The sequence below is a fragment of the Glycine max genome, chromosome 15 (assembly GCF_000004515.6).
Source record: "Glycine max cultivar Williams 82 chromosome 15, Glycine_max_v4.0, whole genome shotgun sequence".
Lineage (NCBI taxonomy): Eukaryota > Viridiplantae > Streptophyta > Magnoliopsida > Fabales > Fabaceae > Glycine > Glycine max.
The window spans coordinates 16,324,866-16,343,360 of NC_038251.2; the positions used below are offsets into that span (position 1 = coordinate 16,324,866).

At 34.5% G+C, this 18,495-nt stretch overlaps 1 protein-coding gene across 2 annotated transcripts; it reads left to right on the forward strand.

Annotated features, from left to right (window-relative positions):
- Positions 1-1,512: 1,512 nt before the first annotated feature.
- On the forward strand, positions 1,513-4,435 carry LOC100793983 (zinc finger CCCH domain-containing protein 48). Of its 2 annotated transcripts, none has more exons than XM_003546431.5 (7): positions 1,513-2,572; positions 2,881-3,066; positions 3,167-3,268; positions 3,366-3,515; positions 3,640-3,819; positions 3,948-4,045; positions 4,150-4,435. In XM_003546431.5, the coding sequence occupies exons 1-7, from the start codon at positions 2,168-2,170 to the stop codon at positions 4,292-4,294; spliced, it is 1,266 nt and encodes a 421-aa protein (XP_003546479.2). In that variant the 5' UTR covers positions 1,513-2,167; the 3' UTR covers positions 4,295-4,435. The 2 variants fall into 2 exon arrangements, with proteins under 2 accessions (XP_003546479.2, XP_006597847.2); XM_006597784.4 differs by having other exon boundaries at positions 3,948-4,030.
- The last annotated feature ends 14,060 nt before the right edge of the window (positions 4,436-18,495 follow it).

Sequence of the window (18,495 nt, forward strand, 5' to 3'; positions counted from 1 at the left end):
TGTAATCGATTACACAATTCTTTTAATCAATTACCAGCAGTTGAAACTGTTTATAACAGCTATTAAAAATTTGAATTCAAATTTTAAAGCCTGTAATCGATTACACAATGCTTGTAATCGATTACCAGGAGGAATTTTCGAAAATAACTCTCAAGAGTCACATCTGTTCAAGAGTTTTTTTAATAGCTTTCAAAGGCCTATAAATAGGTGACTTGGGACACGAATTTCCTTAGAGTTTTTCTACACAAAGAGTCTCATCCTCTCAAAAACAAAATTGTCTTATCCTCTAAAACATTTCTTGGCCAAAACACTTGCAAATTCAATAAGGAATCATTGAGTGATCTTCATTATATCATCTTTCTCTTAAAAAGATAATTCTTCTTCTTCCTTTTCTTATTCACAAGAATTGATTAAGAGATCGAGGGTCTCTTGTAGTAAGGTTATCTGAACACAAAGGAAGAGTTGTCCTTGTGTGGTTCAGACATTGTAAAAGGAATTTTACAAGATAGTTGAAATCTCAAGCAGGTTGCTTGGAGACTAGACGTTGACACAAGGCGTGGCCGAACCAGTATAAACTAACTGAGTTTGCACTTTCTCTTCCCTTAAACTTCTTTTATTTATTGTTTTTTGTCTTTTGTATTAAAGAAGTTTATTTTAAATTGTCTTGTTAAGTAATTCATAATAAGGGTACATTGAAAATTTTAAAATGGAGAGTTAAAATTTTAATTAGGGAAATAGTTTCTAATATCTTAATTCAATCTCACTTCTTAAGATATCTGAGGTCACTTGTCTAACAGACAAATATTTGCGGCATACTTTGACAAAAAAATCTCATTTGATATTAGTCAAAAAATAGTCTTGGTTGATGTCAATTTTAAAACATCACCGATTGTGGTCAGACAAAACAACCATAGTTAAAATTATAAAGATTTTGTATTTTTAAATTATTAAAAATTGAAAAACATTTTTTAATTAACATTTCAAAATTAGATTGTGTTTGTTTTCTATAAAGTTTAATATTAAAATTTCATCTATTTAAAATATAAAATTGAAATTTTGCATATCGAGAAAATTAAATTGCGTTATCAAAACAAAGAATTTAAAATTGAAGAAGTATGAATTGATTTATCTAAACAAAGCATTTAAAAAATAAAAGAAATTAAAATCAAAACAAGTTAAATTCTAGACATTCCAAATTCCCTAGAATTTTAAAATTTTTAATCCAAACAAAAGGTAACTTCACACACTAGAAATAATTTTATAAATTGAAACTCAACAAATATTTTCATAAGTAAATTCAAACTATCTTCAAAATATTAAATTTCAGAAATAATTATTTTTTTTGAAAGAAAATAACTATCTTTTTTTAAGCCTTAATTTATCCTTATATGACTGCAAATGTCTTTTTATAAAAAAAAATAAAAAAAATCATATATCTCATCTTATTGTTGCGTGCTTTACAAGCTAACAGAGAAACTATAAATAATCACACAACATTGGCAACTTACACCAACGTTTGATTAAGAAAATAGAAGCCTTATTTTGCTCTCTGTTCTTTCTCTCAACAATCGTTCCAACAAATCAAGAGAGTTGAATTCTGAAGCTTTTGCTACGTTTCTACCACTCAGGTTTGTTTCTCCGAACGCGAAAATCTAATACTTCTTTTAGGGTTTGTGATGGATGATCTGCGAGAATCTATGTTCTATCCGACTTCATTTATCTCAGTGAAGTTTTCTGCGCTTCCACGATGCAAATATAGGGTTTCGCGTTTAGGGTTCCTTTCAATTTATTTATTATCAGGGTTTTCATAAGGATCGGCGATACCATAATTTGGGGTTTTGGGAGAGTCTCTATTGACGTTGCTGATCAGGGTTAAATTATTGGTCTTTGATCCAAGTCTTCAATGGGTTTTGATATTGATGTTGTTGATCTTCCTCGATCAACATAGTTTTGTTGCCGTTCATCACTTGCTTTACGATTGTTATTTTGGGAATGGAAAATTTGGGAGCCAAAAGGTTTTGGGTTTTGGATGAAGAATTAAGTCTATGGCTGGGATTTAATCATTGAGTTAATGACTGAAAGCATGAGCCATGGAGAATTTTATTGATAGGAAACAGTACCTGATCTGGGATGTCATTACAATGCCATGTGTGTTTTTTAGAATATCATGGATACAAAGTTTGCACGAAGAACTGAGCGCATTGGTAGAACAACATGCTCTTATTGGAGAGCTGGAAAATGTAACAGAAATCCATGCAGATTTTTGCACATAGAGACACCATCTCCACCTGCTGCTTGTGGTTATGGCAATACTGCATATAGCTACGGAAAAAAGCCCCATTCCTCCTCTGAGAATACCCCGAAATATGGTTCAAAGAAAGCATTGCATAGAGATAATGGAGATAGAGGAGATGCAACAAGGGTTGCTAAGGCTTTCAAGAAATCATCACCAAGGATATGTAAATACTGGATCAACAACAATTGTGTACATGGTGAACAATGCCTGTATCTGCATTCATGGTTTCGTGGTGATGGGTTTTCCACAGTAACGAAACTTCAAGAACATAAGAAGGTACTTGACTCTTGAACCTCCATTTAGTATTTAACACACCAAAATTATATTTAAAGTTCTTTCATAGTTCATTTTTAGCATAATGATTAAATCAAAATTGATATCTGACTTAATAATTGACTAATGTTTTAACAATTATTGATTACAGTCATAGAGTTTTATAATGTAACTATATGCTAGAATAGCGGAATAAGTGTTTTTTGAAAAAGCATTCTCTTCCCTAGTTTCCTAGGAAATGCTAGAATTTGTGAGCCTCCGCATCATGTTAATATTTTTTGTAGTAGTTAAATTAAAGCTTTTGAAAACAGGTTATCACTGGCATCGCACTTCCTGTTGGATCCGACAAACTTTATTCTGGCAGCACTGATGGGACAGTTAGGATATGGGACTGCCATACTGGTCAATGTGCTAAAGTCATCAATCTTGGTGCTGAGGTTACCTCTTTGATCAGTGAGGGGTCATGGATTTTTGTTGGTCTGCAAAATGCTGTCAAGGTAAGCTCTTATCTGTCATTGTTTGGTTTTGATGTATGATAATGTCTAATCATAGGAGTAGTACATGCAAACTGATTATGTGGCTGTGGTTGTTGTGAAGGCTTGGAATATCCAGACCATGTCAGAGTTTACTCTTGATGGACCCAAAGGCCGAGTCCGTGCCATGACTGTTGGCAACAATACACTCTTTGCTGGTGCAGAGGTAACTAACCATGTTATTAATATTGTCCAATGATATTCCCCTAACCGAATTCTTTTTTTCTGGGGTGAGTTAAAATTTGTTTTATTTAAAATTTCAGGATGGTGTCATTTTTGCTTGGAGAGGAAGCTCTAAAGCCAATTCTCCTTTTGAACTGGTTGCGTCTCTCACTGGCCACACTAAAGCAGTGGTTTGTCTGGCGGTTGGATGCAAGATGCTGTACTCCGGGTCCATGGACCAAAGCATAAAGGTATGTCTGTTGTTGAGGATTCTATTTTTCTTTATTAACATGAGAATTTTTTCTGAGAAAAGGATATGTAATTTTCTTTGAACTGTCCTATAACAACCGGATGTTGTTATTTTGTCTTCTTCAGGTGTGGGACATGGATACATTACAGTGTACAATGACACTAAATGATCATACTGATGCAGTCACATCCCTTATCTGTTGGGATCAATATCTGTTGTCAAGTTCATCTGACCGCACAATTAAAGTCTGGGCTTGCATTGAAGCAGGATCTTTGGAAGTGATATATACACACACCGAAGAAAATGTAAGCGTTGACTTAATCTTATGTGTTGAAATATCATTTGGTTTTATTTTCATGTGTAAAAGCTGATATTTCTTATAATGCTGACGAGTTGGTCAATCTCCTAAATTGATGATTTTTTTATATTACAGGGTGTTGTTTCAGTCTTTGGGATGCCTGATGCAGAGGGAAAGCCAATATTATTTTCCTCGTGCAGAGACAATTCAGTTCACATGTATGAATTGCCTTCGTAAGTAAATCTAAATTATTCACGTTTCTTTTTGTTACTGTACCTCCGTCATGGTAATATTTCTTATTTTTTTGTTGCATCCTCTGATGATGTTTTTTCAACAGATTTTCAGAGAGGGGACGTTTATTTGCCAAGAAAGATGTGGCATTGATTGAGTTAGGTCCTGGTGGCCTCTTCTTCACTGGAGATGAGAGTGGTTTGCTGATGGTATGGAAATGGTTGGAGGTACCCAAGGTGGCATCCTCTTGACATGTGTTTCCTTTCAACATTGGAGTTGTATTATCCCATCTATTTCCTCTTGAAGCAGATGGTGATAAGGATGAATTTATTTGTCTGAGCAGTAAATTCACTGTAAAAACAATTGTATAGAAATTGACAATTTTATAGAAATACGAATTTCATTCTTTTATATTCTTCCCAGCAGATGTAATCTTCTCCTGCTTTGATAAATATATTACAATTGTAAGTAACATGGTTTGTAATGAAGTCTGTTTTCAAATTCTTTCTATCATTATCAAAGAATACATATTTGGAATCCAAATATAAGTTCGACCCAAAATATAGTTTTTCTTACTTGTTAAAAATCGTTATTGTAATTCAATTATTTTGGCATTACTGTTATTGTAATTCAATACATATATTTTGGAGGAGTGTGGGGGCGTGGGTGTCATCATCTACACCTGAGCCTTCATCATAATCTTCATCTGTCTAGAAAACATCTTCATCTTTTGTTCAAGAGAAGAACCAGATGAATTAACTTCCACCTACCTGATGAACCCTAGAGGATCTCCTGTCACCCCTGCCATTGTAAGCATTAGAGGCCTATAGTTGTGGAAAGAAAACAGGAAGGGGAAATTGAGACTCCATATTTTGTTGACTCCGCAACAGTGGTTTTTTCTTTTTTCAGTTACAATGTAGACTGTTTCTAGTAATTCTGTCCGGGTGTTAATGATTGAAATGAATTTGTATTAACATAGCAGGATCTTGTGATATTCTTTGAACCATTGTCCCTTGTGGCCCACTTTCTTTGGAAAGTAACCATGTCATATTCATATTACTATGTCAAAATATTGTTTCACTCCTCAGAAGCTTAGACGAGCGAGCAAGTAGAGAAACAGCCGTGTAGAGCTGCCTAGCTCAGTTTACGTTCAGAAAACTATTTTAAACCTTCTATATGTTTCTTGTTATTATCCCGTGAATATAAAAATTAAACCAAGAAAAATATTGCAATACAAATAAGCATGTCTTCATAGTTTCGGAAGCTTCAAGTTCTCAATTTTGTTTGTTGGGTTATAGAAAGCTTTGGAAAGCTTGATTTTTCTTCTTATTATTCCGAGAATATGAAAGCAATGGAAGAAAGATATTGCATAGCTAAAAACGTATGTCGTCCTGAGTATACTATACACGTTGAAAGCTGCTGGTGCTTGAAATTTTTGTAACGTACAAACTTTACACTGTCATATTCGAGTGAACTTCATTTTAGTTCTCATATATATTTTTATAGAAACATCATGGGTACGTGGTATTAGTATTTTCTAATAGATGATTATCACATCATCCGTTAATAGTGACAAGGACCAGAATCGTAAAACAATAAATAGTGACAACAACGAAAATAAAATAATTTATAAAAATTAAAACTATAATGTATATAATGTATACTACATAAGTAAAATATGAACAAAATTATAATAACATTATGAAGATTTGGTCAAATTATACAAATATTTTTGTTTTTTTTAACTCTCGGATAAATCTCTTCTTATTGTTTGAAAAAATATTACATGGATGTTTCATTCTACTTAACACACCCTCCTTTGAATCAAGGCTAAAATGCATTTTTTGGTCATTCCATTTTCTTAAATATGGGATTTTATTTCCCATATTAAATTAGACATTTCATCTCCTTTTAAAATGTTGGTTATTTTAGTCTTTTATTTCTTAATTGAGATATTTCATCAGTAACTTTTAAAAGATTCACAATTTTAGTCTTTTGTCCAATTTCAAATGTTCATCTATGTATTGACCCTTATACTTTGATGTTTTTATTGAAATATTGTTATATATTTCATTGTTCTTCAATGTTAGCCTTTTACTTTTATGTTTTATGCTTGCTATCGATTGGTTGGTGACCCGTACCTTAATTTTTAGATAAGATTGCGATTGAAAAATGCTTTCTTTTATCTTGAACTTGAACTGTGGTAAAATATCCATTAAACCTTAGAGCTAGGAATATGATGAAGGATAATGATTATCTTTTGGTCATGGAACTTAAAACAATTTCTTTGTTAAATATGCAAGAGATTGACTTTTAATGGAAGAACTTAGATATTATCACCTAAGGAATTAAGGATTAAAATATCATTTTTGAACTATGTCTTATATTAACATTGAATAACAAGTTGAGTATGTTATCTTAGTGTAAGGAGAGTTTGATTTGGTGAAATATAATTCCGATAATTTTTGTCATTTGAATTTCATATCATTTTATTGAGTGCTTGTAAAAAAATCCCAAAAATATTATAACTTGTACCTTTGTTTTAATTTATCTTTATTATTGAATATCGTGTTCAAATCATCATTGTTCATTTTTTAGTTTAATTAGTAAAAATTTTCTAATATTTGTTAAGAGTATTATCAAGTTCTTGTGGGAATAATAACTTTTATTTATGGAATACTACTTGACAATTTGATATGATTGTCAATGAATTAATTTAAGCTTATAATTTTTTTCTCTTAAAAGAAAAAACTTATTGAAGGAACCTATCATGAGTTATCAGAGTTTTTTTTTTCATGGTCCACTTCAAATTTCGACCGTCGCTATTTTCATTTTTTTAGTTTCATTTACCATTCTATTCTATTTTCACTTATTTGAGTAATTTCAACACTCAAATTTTTGTGTACGTGGCATCAATATATTACTATATTACTAATATATATAAAAACAAAATATAGCCCGTGACGTTCATATTGACTAAATTATATGTGTGTGGCTTTTTCAAATAATAAATTTGTTTTTATTTTTTAAAAATATTAGTAAATGATAATATATAATAACTTAAGCATTTAAATATTTTAACCTTTTGTGATATTTTTAAGTGTACTTGGTGCACTCTTTCGATCCCGTTTTAAATTTAGACTCCCGTTTGGAGCACTATAATTATAGAATTTAAAAAATAAATATATTTGAAATGAAATTATAAGCAACTTTCATGGAAAGAAAATAGCATGAATTATAAATTTTGTAGTGTTAGGATGGAGCAATTCAGCAAGGAAATCCATTTTTTCAAGGAATTTAAAAGGATTCATGATAAAATAACTTGTTTGGATAAAATATTTGAAATGAGATTTAATTTTTGATACTTTTATAAATCATTTTGATTGACCAAAAACAGTGAGATTTCAAATCCTCTAAAAAACTATAGAATTTGAAATTCTTTTTTCGGAGATGCCCACTTGAACTCACGACGTTATTGCTCGCAACTCATTCTCGTTCAACACTCGCAACTACAGGTGACAAATGTTTTTACGACCGACATCGACATAAGTTTTTTTTCACTGACGTTGCCCGATGTTTTTTCGGTAAGAATATTTTTTTCTCGCTGACATCAATGATGGGAATTTTGTAAATCATGGATGTTTTGATGATGCTGAAAAGAAATCACTTGATAATGATTGTCATCATCAAAAAGGGGGAGAATGTGAATATATGAATACATGATTTTGATGATGCCAAAAAAGAATCAAACAAGGTTGCTTCAATGGTTAAGCATTGCTTCAATATTAATACAAGGTTTCTCCAACAAACAAAGTCTTGCTTCAAGATTAACTCAAGATCAAGCCTTGCCTCAAAATAAAGTGTTTTCAAGACATCTAAGACTCTGGTAATCGATTATTAGGCAGTGTAATCGATTACCAAAAGACAATTTTGGAAAATAGCTGTTAGAAAGGGTTTTGAATTTAAATTTTGAACCTGTAATCGATTATCATATGTTTGTAATCGATTACCGGCAACAAAATTCTTGAAATTCAAATTCAAAAGTCATAACCCTTCAAAATATAACTGTGTAATCGATTACCATTGAAAATTTTCAAAAAAAGGTTTTGAAAAGACACATCTCTTCAAACCATTTTGAAAAGGCACAAAGGGCCTATATATATGTGTCTGACATCAAAAAGTGAGAGAGAGATATTCCAAGAGAACTTCATTGTGAAATGCTCTCTCAACAACTCTTGGGCAAACATTTGCAAGTCTATTGAGAGTTCATCCAGGAACTTCAAATTGTATTATCCACTCTAAAGGAGAGCAATCTTTCTGTTCTTCTCAGAAAGTCAATTATAATCAAGAGACTGGTTGTTTCTTGAATTGTGAGCTTCCGGAACACAAGGGAAAGGGATTCCTTGGGTGTTCAGAAGTTGTAAAAAGGATTTTTACAAAGATAGTGGAATATCTAAAGTGGGTTGCTTTAGGACTGGACGTAGGCATGGGAAGTGGCCGAACCAGTATAAATCGAGTTTGCATTTCTCTCTTCCCTTATCTCATTTATGTTATTGCAATCAATTTTTCCTTTCATGTTTAAAAAACATTATTAAATTGATTGTTTCTTCTTCTTCTTCTGCATTTTGAGCCTATCATTTAGAAGGGGGTTAAAAGTTTGTTAGTGAGACTTAATTCACCTCCCATCTTAAGTTATTGAAACCACTTGTTCAACAAGTGGTATCAGAGTAGGATTCTTGTCTAAAATTTTAAAACTTATAGAATAAATATGGCCTCATTTAACTTTCCATTTCCTGAGGGAAATTCTATTAATAGGCCTCTTGTTTTCAATGGAAAGGGTTATCACTATTGGAAAACTCGAATGCAAATCTTTATTGAAGCCATAGATTTAAATATATGGGAAGTCATTGAAATTGGTCCCTTCATTCCTACAATGGTAGTGGGAAATGCAACTATAGAAAAATTTAGATAAGAATGGGATGATGATGAAAGAAGGAGAAGATTCCTCCTTAGCCCCAAAATGCTATGAATGAGATCAACATGGGCACATGAGTTTCAATTGTCCTGTCTTTAAAAGAAGAATGGAAAAATCCGACAAGAGGAATTTCAAAGAAAAGAAAGTAGAGAAAGCATACATCACTTGGGAAGATAATGGCATAAATTCTTCAAGTGATTCAAAAAATAAAATCATAAATTTGGGTCTCATGGTGAAAGATTATGAAAGTGGAGAAGAGTAAAGTTAATACATTGATAGCGATTGCTCCAAACACAAGGCGGCAAAAGCATAAGAGTTTATTCATATTTCTACCAAAAATAGTGAACATGTGATCTATGGAGACAACAAATAAAGGTAAAATTGTTGGAATTGGAAAAATAGGTATGAATTCCTCTATCTCCAAAGAAGATGCCTTAAATATTGATGATCTTAAGAATAGTTTATTAAGTATTCATCAATTATGTGATAAAGACCATTTATCTAAGAAGAGGATTTTAATGTTTGTCTACTTTTTTTATTATTTTTGCTTATGATTGTTAATTTTTTGACTGAGTTTTGATGCTTGTTTTCTGCTTGAGTTTTGATTGTCTTTGATAATTATGTTTGATAGTTATGATGATTGTATTTGAGAGTTATGTTGATTGTCTTTGATGATTGTTTTTTTATTGAGTTTTTTCTTGGCTATGATGATTGTGTTTAAGAGTTATGTTGATTGTCTTTGATGATTGATTTTGATGATTGTGTTTGAAGGTTATGTTGATTATTGATTACTTTTGATGATTTTTTTTTCTTATTATATATTTTGAATTTTTTATATTCGATATGTATTTTTGTGGGTGCAAAATAGTTTTTTTTAATGCCTTTTGGTATCAATTGACTCTCATACATTGCTACAAGTGGTAATATTTTTTCTTTTAGGCCATGAAATGATACTTGTATAGTACGACATTCTCTACTCTTTTAATTCATTATAAATTGTTGAATGATTTTCTCCTCTCTGCTCATGATTTTGTTTTTTATGTTGACAAAAGGAGAGAGATAGATAAAAGATAAGATAGTAAGGAAAATTATTTATTCTTTATGAGACAACTTTTTATATATGAAAACTTCAACTGTCTCATATAAGCAATCATTGCAAAATCAAGGGGGAGTAAACTATACAGATAGATCTTTTTTTGTTGTTGCTCCTAACCTACAGATGGTTGTCATCATCAAAAAGGGGAAGAATGTAAATCATGCAGGTTTTGATGATGTCAAAAAGAATTTTCTTGATAATGAGTGTCATCTTCAAAAAGGGGGAGAATGTGAATCATGCATGTTTTGATGATGCTGAAAAGAAATCACTTGATGATGATTGTCATCATAAAAAAAGGGGAGAATGTGAATGTATGAATACATGATTTTAATGATGTCAAAAAAGAATCAAACAAGGTTGCTTTAAAGGTTAAACATTCCTTCAAGATTAATACAAGGTTGCTTTAACAAACAAAGCCTTGCTTCAAGTTTAATTCAAGATCAAGTCTTGCCTCAAAACAAAGTGTTTCCAAGACATTCAAGGCTCTGGTAATCGATTACCAGAGGACAATTTTGGAAAATAGTTGTTAAAAAAGGTTTTGAATTTGAATTTTGAACCTGTAATCGATTACCAGATGTTTGTAATCGATTATCAGCAATGGAACTCTTGAAATTCAAATTCAAAAGTCATGACCCTTCAAAATATAATTGTGTAATCGATTACCAGAAATCTGTAATCAATTACCAGTGAAAATTTTCCGAAAAAGCTTTTTGAAAATACATATCTCTTCAAACCATTTTGAAAAGGTACGAAGGGCCTATATATATGTGTGTCTGACATAAAAAAGTAAGAGAGATATTCCAAGAGAACTTAATTGTCAAATGCTCTCTCAACAACTCTTGGGCAAACACTTGCAAATCTATTGAAAGTTTATCCAGAAACTTCAAATTGTATTATCCACTCTAAAGGAGAGCAATCTTTCTGTTCTTCTCAAAAAGTCAATTGTAATCAAGAGACTGGTTGTTTCTTGAATTATGAGTTTCTTGAACACAAGGGAAAAGGATTCATTGGGTGTTCAAAAGTTGTAAAAAGGATTTTTTACAAAGATAGTGGAAAATCTCAAGTGGGTTGCTTGAGGACTAGACGTAGGCAATGGAAGTGGTTGAACGAGTATAAATCGAGTTTGCATTTCTGTCTTCCCTTATCTCATTTATGTTATTGCAATCAATTTTTCCTTTCATGTTTAACGAACATTTTTAAATTGATTGCTTCTTCTTCTTCTGCATTCTGAGCCTATCATTTAGAAGGGGATTAAAAGTGTGTTAGTGAGACTTAATTCACCAACCGTCTTAAGTTATTGAGGCCACTTGTCCAACAAATTTTTTGCTGATGTCGGCCAATGATTTTTTTTGCCGTTGTCATCCAGGTTTTTTCAGTTGATGCAACCTATTTGATGTCGACCGAAAAATAGTCTTGGTTGATGTAGGTTTTAAAACATCACTAATTATGGTCAGGCAAAACAATCATACTTAAAATTATAAATATTTTGTATTTTTACATTATTAAAAATTGAAAAATATTTTTTTAATTTATATTTCAAAATTAGATTGTGTTTATTTTCTATAAAGTTTAATATTAAAATTTCATCTATTTAAAATATAAAATTGAAAATTTGCATGTGGAGAAAATTGAATTGTCTTATCCAAATAAAAACTTTAAAATTGAAGAAATTTGAATTGATTTATCCAAACAAAGCATGTAAAAAATAAATGAAATTAAAATCAAAGCAAGTTAAATTCTAAACATTTAAAATTCCCTAGAATTTTAAAATTTCTAATCCAAACAAAAGGTAACGTCACACACTAGAAATAATTTTATAAATAGACATTTTGGTCCCTGACTTTTGACCCTTTTTTGCAGTCCTTATCTTTTTGAAATGTTAAAAATAGTCCCTATCTTTGCATAAGTTTTGCAAAATAGTCATTGTCATTAAATTTGAAAGTAACGCCGTTAGGGAGGTACATTATTGGCAATTTTAATCCCACATAGACTATCCAACGTGACAAATTATCCCAGATTGTGACACGTAGACTGGGCTTTGATACAAAATTTAAAAAGTTGTCAAATATTTTCTTCTTCACTTGCTTCTTCTTCCTCAAATTAGGGTTTCTAAAGCTTCTCTCCTCTCAATTCCAACATGGTGGAGTCTTAAGTGTGTGTTTCTCCCTAGTCTTATTTGTTCCCCTCGCTCCATCTTTTTCCTCTCCTCACTTCATCTTTTTCCTAGTGGGCTTTGATTTCTCCATGTCTGCAAGTGACAGTTCTTCTACATTTTCTGGTAGAATCATTCGTCGTTGCCACCATGGAAGACGTACAGCTATTCTAACTGCAAGAACAAGGAGAAACCCAAGAAGAAAACTAAGTTTCTAATCCTTCTTCTATCACAAGAGAATCAATGATAGTGACTGATTTGAACTTACAAATTGAAGCATTGCAGAAGAAAATGAGAAATTTAGCAAACATTGTGTTGTTAGGTTTTTCAATTTTAATTATAATGTTAGTTTTAGGGGAAATATATTTTAGGAAAAATTTGTAGTAACATCTTTTGATATTATAAGTGTTGTTTTGCTGAAGAAATATTGTGAATGAAGTTCCTCAAGGTTTTGTTGCTACTGTCAATTACTTTGCAGTTCCTCATGTTTTTCAGTTGAAATTTGATTTGGGTCTATCTACTGTCAATTACTTTGCAGAACAATAGAGTGATTCTCAACTTGATCAAATATCATATAATTGGTTATACTTTTCTGGTGTTGATTGCATACATTTAAAGCATAATTATCTAAAAAATCTATATAAGTCATTAAACTATCCTAAAATCATTACCATGTAATAGAGTATACCAAAAGTATAGTGATAGTATAGTCATGTATATGAATACTTGTATGAATACCTTGTACAATGTAGGTATAGTAGTATATGCTGAGCTGTCATGCTGTTAGGCTTAGCTGTGGCAGTTACATTGCAGTTAGGAATCAAGGCTATATATAAGAGCCTTCCATCACAAGATTGAGCAGCTTGTATAATTCATTCTATGAAATGAAAGTAAAGGAAAACAGAATTTCAACATGGTATCACTGAGTCTCTAAGATTCAGTTACAAGTTTGTTACGTTTCCGCGCCAGAAACTCTTCGTCTTCCATGGAAGAACCTCCATTAATGGCGGACGATGAGCACCAGAACGTGAATTCGCTTGCTGATCTACCAGCTACAACGAAAGCATCCACCAAATCTGGGCTCACACATTCTCTCACAATCAAGCTTGATGAGAAGAATTTTCTCCTGTGGAGTCAACAGGTAAATGGAGTAATCACTGCGCATAATCTTCATCGATTTGTTGTAAATCCGCAGATTCCGTTGCAATTTGCGTCGATTGAAGATTGCGCACTTGGAATCAACTCCGATGAGTATCAACAATGGCTAATCAAAGATCAAACACTCTTCACTTGGTTGCTATCCACCCTCTCCGATGGTGTACTTCCTCGTGTGCTGAGTTGTAGACACGCACATGAAGTCTGGGACAAGATCCACAAATACTTCAACTCTGTACTCAAATCTCGTGCTCGTCAATTGAGATCTGAACTCAAGAACACGAAGAAACTCTCAAGATCCGTCAATGAATACCTTCTGCGCATCAAATCGAGTGTGAACTCACTCGTTGCGGTTGGTGACATGGTTTCTGAACAAGAACAAGTTGATTCAATCCTTGAGGGACTGCCAGAAGAGTTCAATTCGTTTGTCATGATGGTGTATAGTCGCTTTGACACACCAACTGTCGAAGATGTTGAAGCATTGCTCCTTCTTCAAGAAGCACAGTTTGAAAAGTTCAAGCAAGAACTTACGAGTCCAAGTGTGTCAGCAAATGTGGCACATACTGAAACCAATGCCAGTGATTCAAATTCTGAGCATGAGAGTCAAGAACTGGGAACAGAGCACTACAATGTCAATGCCAATCGTGGAAGAGGTCGTGGTAAAGGCCGTGGCCGAGGTCGTGGAAAAGGTCAAGCTCAAAATCAAGGCAAAGTCAAGTGCCAGATCTGTGCTAAACCAAATCATGATGCCATTAACTGCTGGTACAGGTATGATCCTCAAGCCATGAATCAAAACTCACGCGGTGGTTACCAAGTAGGACCCTCCAACAGGCCTCAGAACTTCAACCCTTACATGAGGCCTACTGCACACTTGGCCATGCCTCAGCCCTATGCCATGCCTAATATGGATCAGTTCTCCAATGGAGCTTGGTACCCTGATTCTGGTGCCTCACATCACCTCACCTATAATCCCAACAACCTGTCCTACAGCTCTCCCTACACTGGTCAGGACCAAGTTGTGATGGGAAATGGTCAAGGTGTGTCAATTCACTCTCTAGGTCAATCTCAATTTCATTCACCTAATGAACCTAATGTGAAGCTCACTCTTAAAGATTTACTCCATGTGCCTAATATCTCTAAAAATCTGTTATCAGTTAGCAAATTTGCCCAAGATAACAATGTCATATTTGAGTTTCATCCTTATCATTGTTTTGTCAAATATCAGGATTCTAAACAAGGTCTCCTTGAAGGCACTGTTGGAGCTGATGGCCTTTATCAGTTCAAGCCTTTCAAGTTTCTCACCAACAGTGGTGCTGCCTCAAACTCAGATTCAAGCTCAATGTCTAGTTCCAGTCAATTTTCTGTTTTCAATAATCCTGTCAATTGTAATAACATTGTTTCTGTTATGCAAAATGACAATGTATTTCAAATGTGGCACCTTCGGCTGGGCCATGCCCACACCAGTGCTGTTAAGAACATTCTAAATCTGTGTAATATACCTTTTTCTAACAAAACTGCAACTCTTCCTTGCACTTTCTGTTGTATGGGCAAATCTCATAGACTGCACTCTCCTTTATCCAATACTATTTACACTAAACCGTTTGAAGTCATTCACTGTGACTTATGGGGGCCAGCTCCCTTTGTATCCTACTATGGCTACAGTTACTATATCACCTTTGTGGATACTTATACCAAGTTTACTTGGATATACTTCCTAAAAGCCAAAAGTGATGCACTTAAAGCCTTTACTCAATTTAAAGCACTTATCCAAAACCAATTTCAAGCATCCATTAAGGCCATACAATCTGATTGGGGAGGTGAATTCAGAGCCTTCACAGCCCTGCTCAATGAGTTAGGTATCCAACACAGACTTACCTGTCCACATACCTCTCATCAAAATGGGACTGTTGAAAGGAAGCACAGACACATTGTTGAAATGGGACTTACACTACTCTCACATGCAGCTTTACCTCTAAAATTTTGGGATCACAGTTTCACTCAAGTTGTATATCTCATTAACAGGTTACCCTCCAGTGCTATCCCACTGTTTCAGTCACCTTACCATGCATTGCATCAATCTCAACCTGATTATTCTCAGATCAAAGTGTTTGGCTGTCTCTGTTTTCCTCACTTGAGACCCTATAACAACCACAAACTTCAATATAGGTCCAGTCCATGTGTCTATCTAGGAGTATCACCTCAACATAAAGGTCACAAGTGCCTTGATGCAACTGGTCGAATTTACATCTCCAAGGATGTGATATTTCATGAGTCTCAATTTCCCTACTTGTCTCTATTTGCTTCATCATCCAGTAATTCACACATGTCTCACACTTACCCTGCACAAATTCCGTTTCCCTCAGTAAACACAAACACAAATCTGCACCCTGAGACATCATCAGCTCCTGACACTGATCCACCTGATCCAGTCTCACCATTACCAGGATCAGTGTCACCATCATCTTCCACACCTCTAACTATATCTCAAATCAACTCCCTCATATCTCAACCAATATCTACTACTTCACCAAGTGTCCCTACACCTCCTGCAGATCCTGTGCCAGCAATCAGACCTGCTTCTCAAAACATATCTCACCACAATGCTCACCCCATGATCACTAGGGCCAAAACTGGTAATCTCAAGCCTAAAGTATTTGTGGCTGCTCTTGAACCCAAATCTGTCAAAAGTGCTCTCAATGATCCTGCCTGGCTGCAAGCTATGCAGGCAGAATATAAAGCTCTCATGGACAACCAAACCTGGACACTGGTGCCTCTTCCACAACATAGGAAAGCAATTGGATGTAAATGGATATTTCGGGTAAAAGAAAATCCTGATGGTACTGTTAACAAGTTCAAAGCCCGACTTGTAGCTAAGGGCTTCCTGCAAACTGCTGGCTTTGATTTCACAGAAACTTTCTCCCCTGTCATCAAGCCCATCACCATCAGAATTATTCTAACTCTGGCTATTACCTTCAAGTGGTCTGTGCAACAGATTGATGTGAATAATGCCTTCCTCAATGGCATACTACAAGAGGAAGTATATATGGCCCAACCTGCTGGCTTTGAGGCTTCAGACAAGTCCCTAGTCTGCAAACTTCACAAGTCTTTATATGGCCTAAAACAGGCTCCTCGAGCCTGGTATGACAGATTGACACAAGCCTTACTGCAACTGGGATTTGTCAAGAGCAAATGTGATCCATCTCTGCTTATTCACACTCAAAATGGTGCATGTACTTATGTACTGATTTATGTTGATGACATTCTAATCACAGGCTCAGCACCACACCTCATTAGTGATCTCATTCACAAGCTAAATATGAAGTTTGCATTAAAGCAACTGGGCCAGATTGACTACTTCTTAGGCATTGAGGTTCATCACTTACCCTCAGGAGCTCTTCTACTTAATCAAACTAAGTACATCAGAGACTTGTTATGCAAGGCACATATGGAAGACTCTGCACCAATTGGCTCACCCATGGTAAGCAGCTGCAGACTTAGCAAATACGGCTCAGACACCATGACTGATCCCACTCTCTACAGATCCATTGTTGGAGCTCTCCAATATGCTACATTGACAAGGCCTGACATTGCTTTCAGTGTTAACAAAGTGTGTCAATTCATGGCACATCCTCTGGAGTCTCATTGGAAAGCTGTCAAAAGAATACTTAGGTACCTCAATGGCACCCTCAGTCATGGCCTACTGCTCACTCCATCACCCACCAGTCCTCCATTCTCTTTAAGAGCTTACAGTGATGCAGATTGGGCCACTGATCAAGATGACAGACGTTCAACATCTGGTTCATGTATCTATTTTGGCCCTAATCTCATCTCATGGGGATCAAAGAAACAACAACTAGTAGCTAGATCAAGCACTGAGGCTGAGTATCGCAGCATGGCAAACACCACTGCAGATTTACTCTGGATTCAGTCCCTTCTCCGTGAACTCCAAGTGCCATTTCTTACTCCTACCTTACTGTGTGATAACCTCAGTGCAGTTTCCCTATCTCACAATCCCATCTTACACTCCAAAACCAAGCACATTGAGCTTGATATTCATTTTGTACGAGAAAAAGTGCTCTCCAAACAACTCAATATACTACATGTGTCTGCCCAAGATCAACTGGCTGATCCTCTAACTAAGCCTCTGTCACCTTCTCAGCATACTGCAATTCGTACCAAACTCAAGGTGTTTCCTTTGGCATGAATCTCCTTGAGTTTGTGGGGGGAATAATAGAGTATACCAAAAGTATAGTGATAGTATAGTCATGTATATGAATACTTGTATGAATACCTTGTACAATGTAGGTATAGTAGTATATGCTGAGCTGTCATGCTGTTAGGCTTAGCTGTGGCAGTTACATTGCAGTTAGGAATCAAGGCTATATATAAGAGCCTTCCATCACAAGATTGAGCAGCTTGTATAATTCATTCTATGAAATGAAAGTAAAGGAAAACAGAATTTCAACACCATGGAAGAAGCCTACAAATTGGTTGAAGAAATGATAAAACTAAAGCAAACCATCCACCGGAGAGCAATTATCAAAGTGTCTCACTTTAGATTTAGCATTTGTGATAGTTTCAGATATCTTGGTAGACTCATCCTGTGCTCTGGCCAGTGATTCCTTGCACGCAGTCTCCTTTTTTCCAATGTCTTCTTTTCTGCTTCACATCGTTCCAATTCTCTCTTGATACTTTCAACGATCTTTTTGCTTTTAGTAATGGTCATTCCTTGTTCTCTCTAATTCAAAGTTCAAATACCAGCTCCAAAACAATGTGTAAATTACAAGAGAAAGAGAAGAATAAGACATTAAATCATGTGATTATTTTTCAAACACTACAAGCTGCTTTAAGGTTTAACAGTGGTCCTAGTCCATATGAATAGTTCCTTACTATTATGGAAATTGTACAAATGCAGAGAAAATTGCTAGCACGAATTCCTCCAAAGTCTGCATAAAAGCTCCAACACCTGAGCAGAAAACTACTAGCAAATTTCATTTGACACTTCCTAAACCAAAGAACCAACATGGCTCGCCCATAATTTCATTTCAGACTAAAGCATATGATGCGCACACGC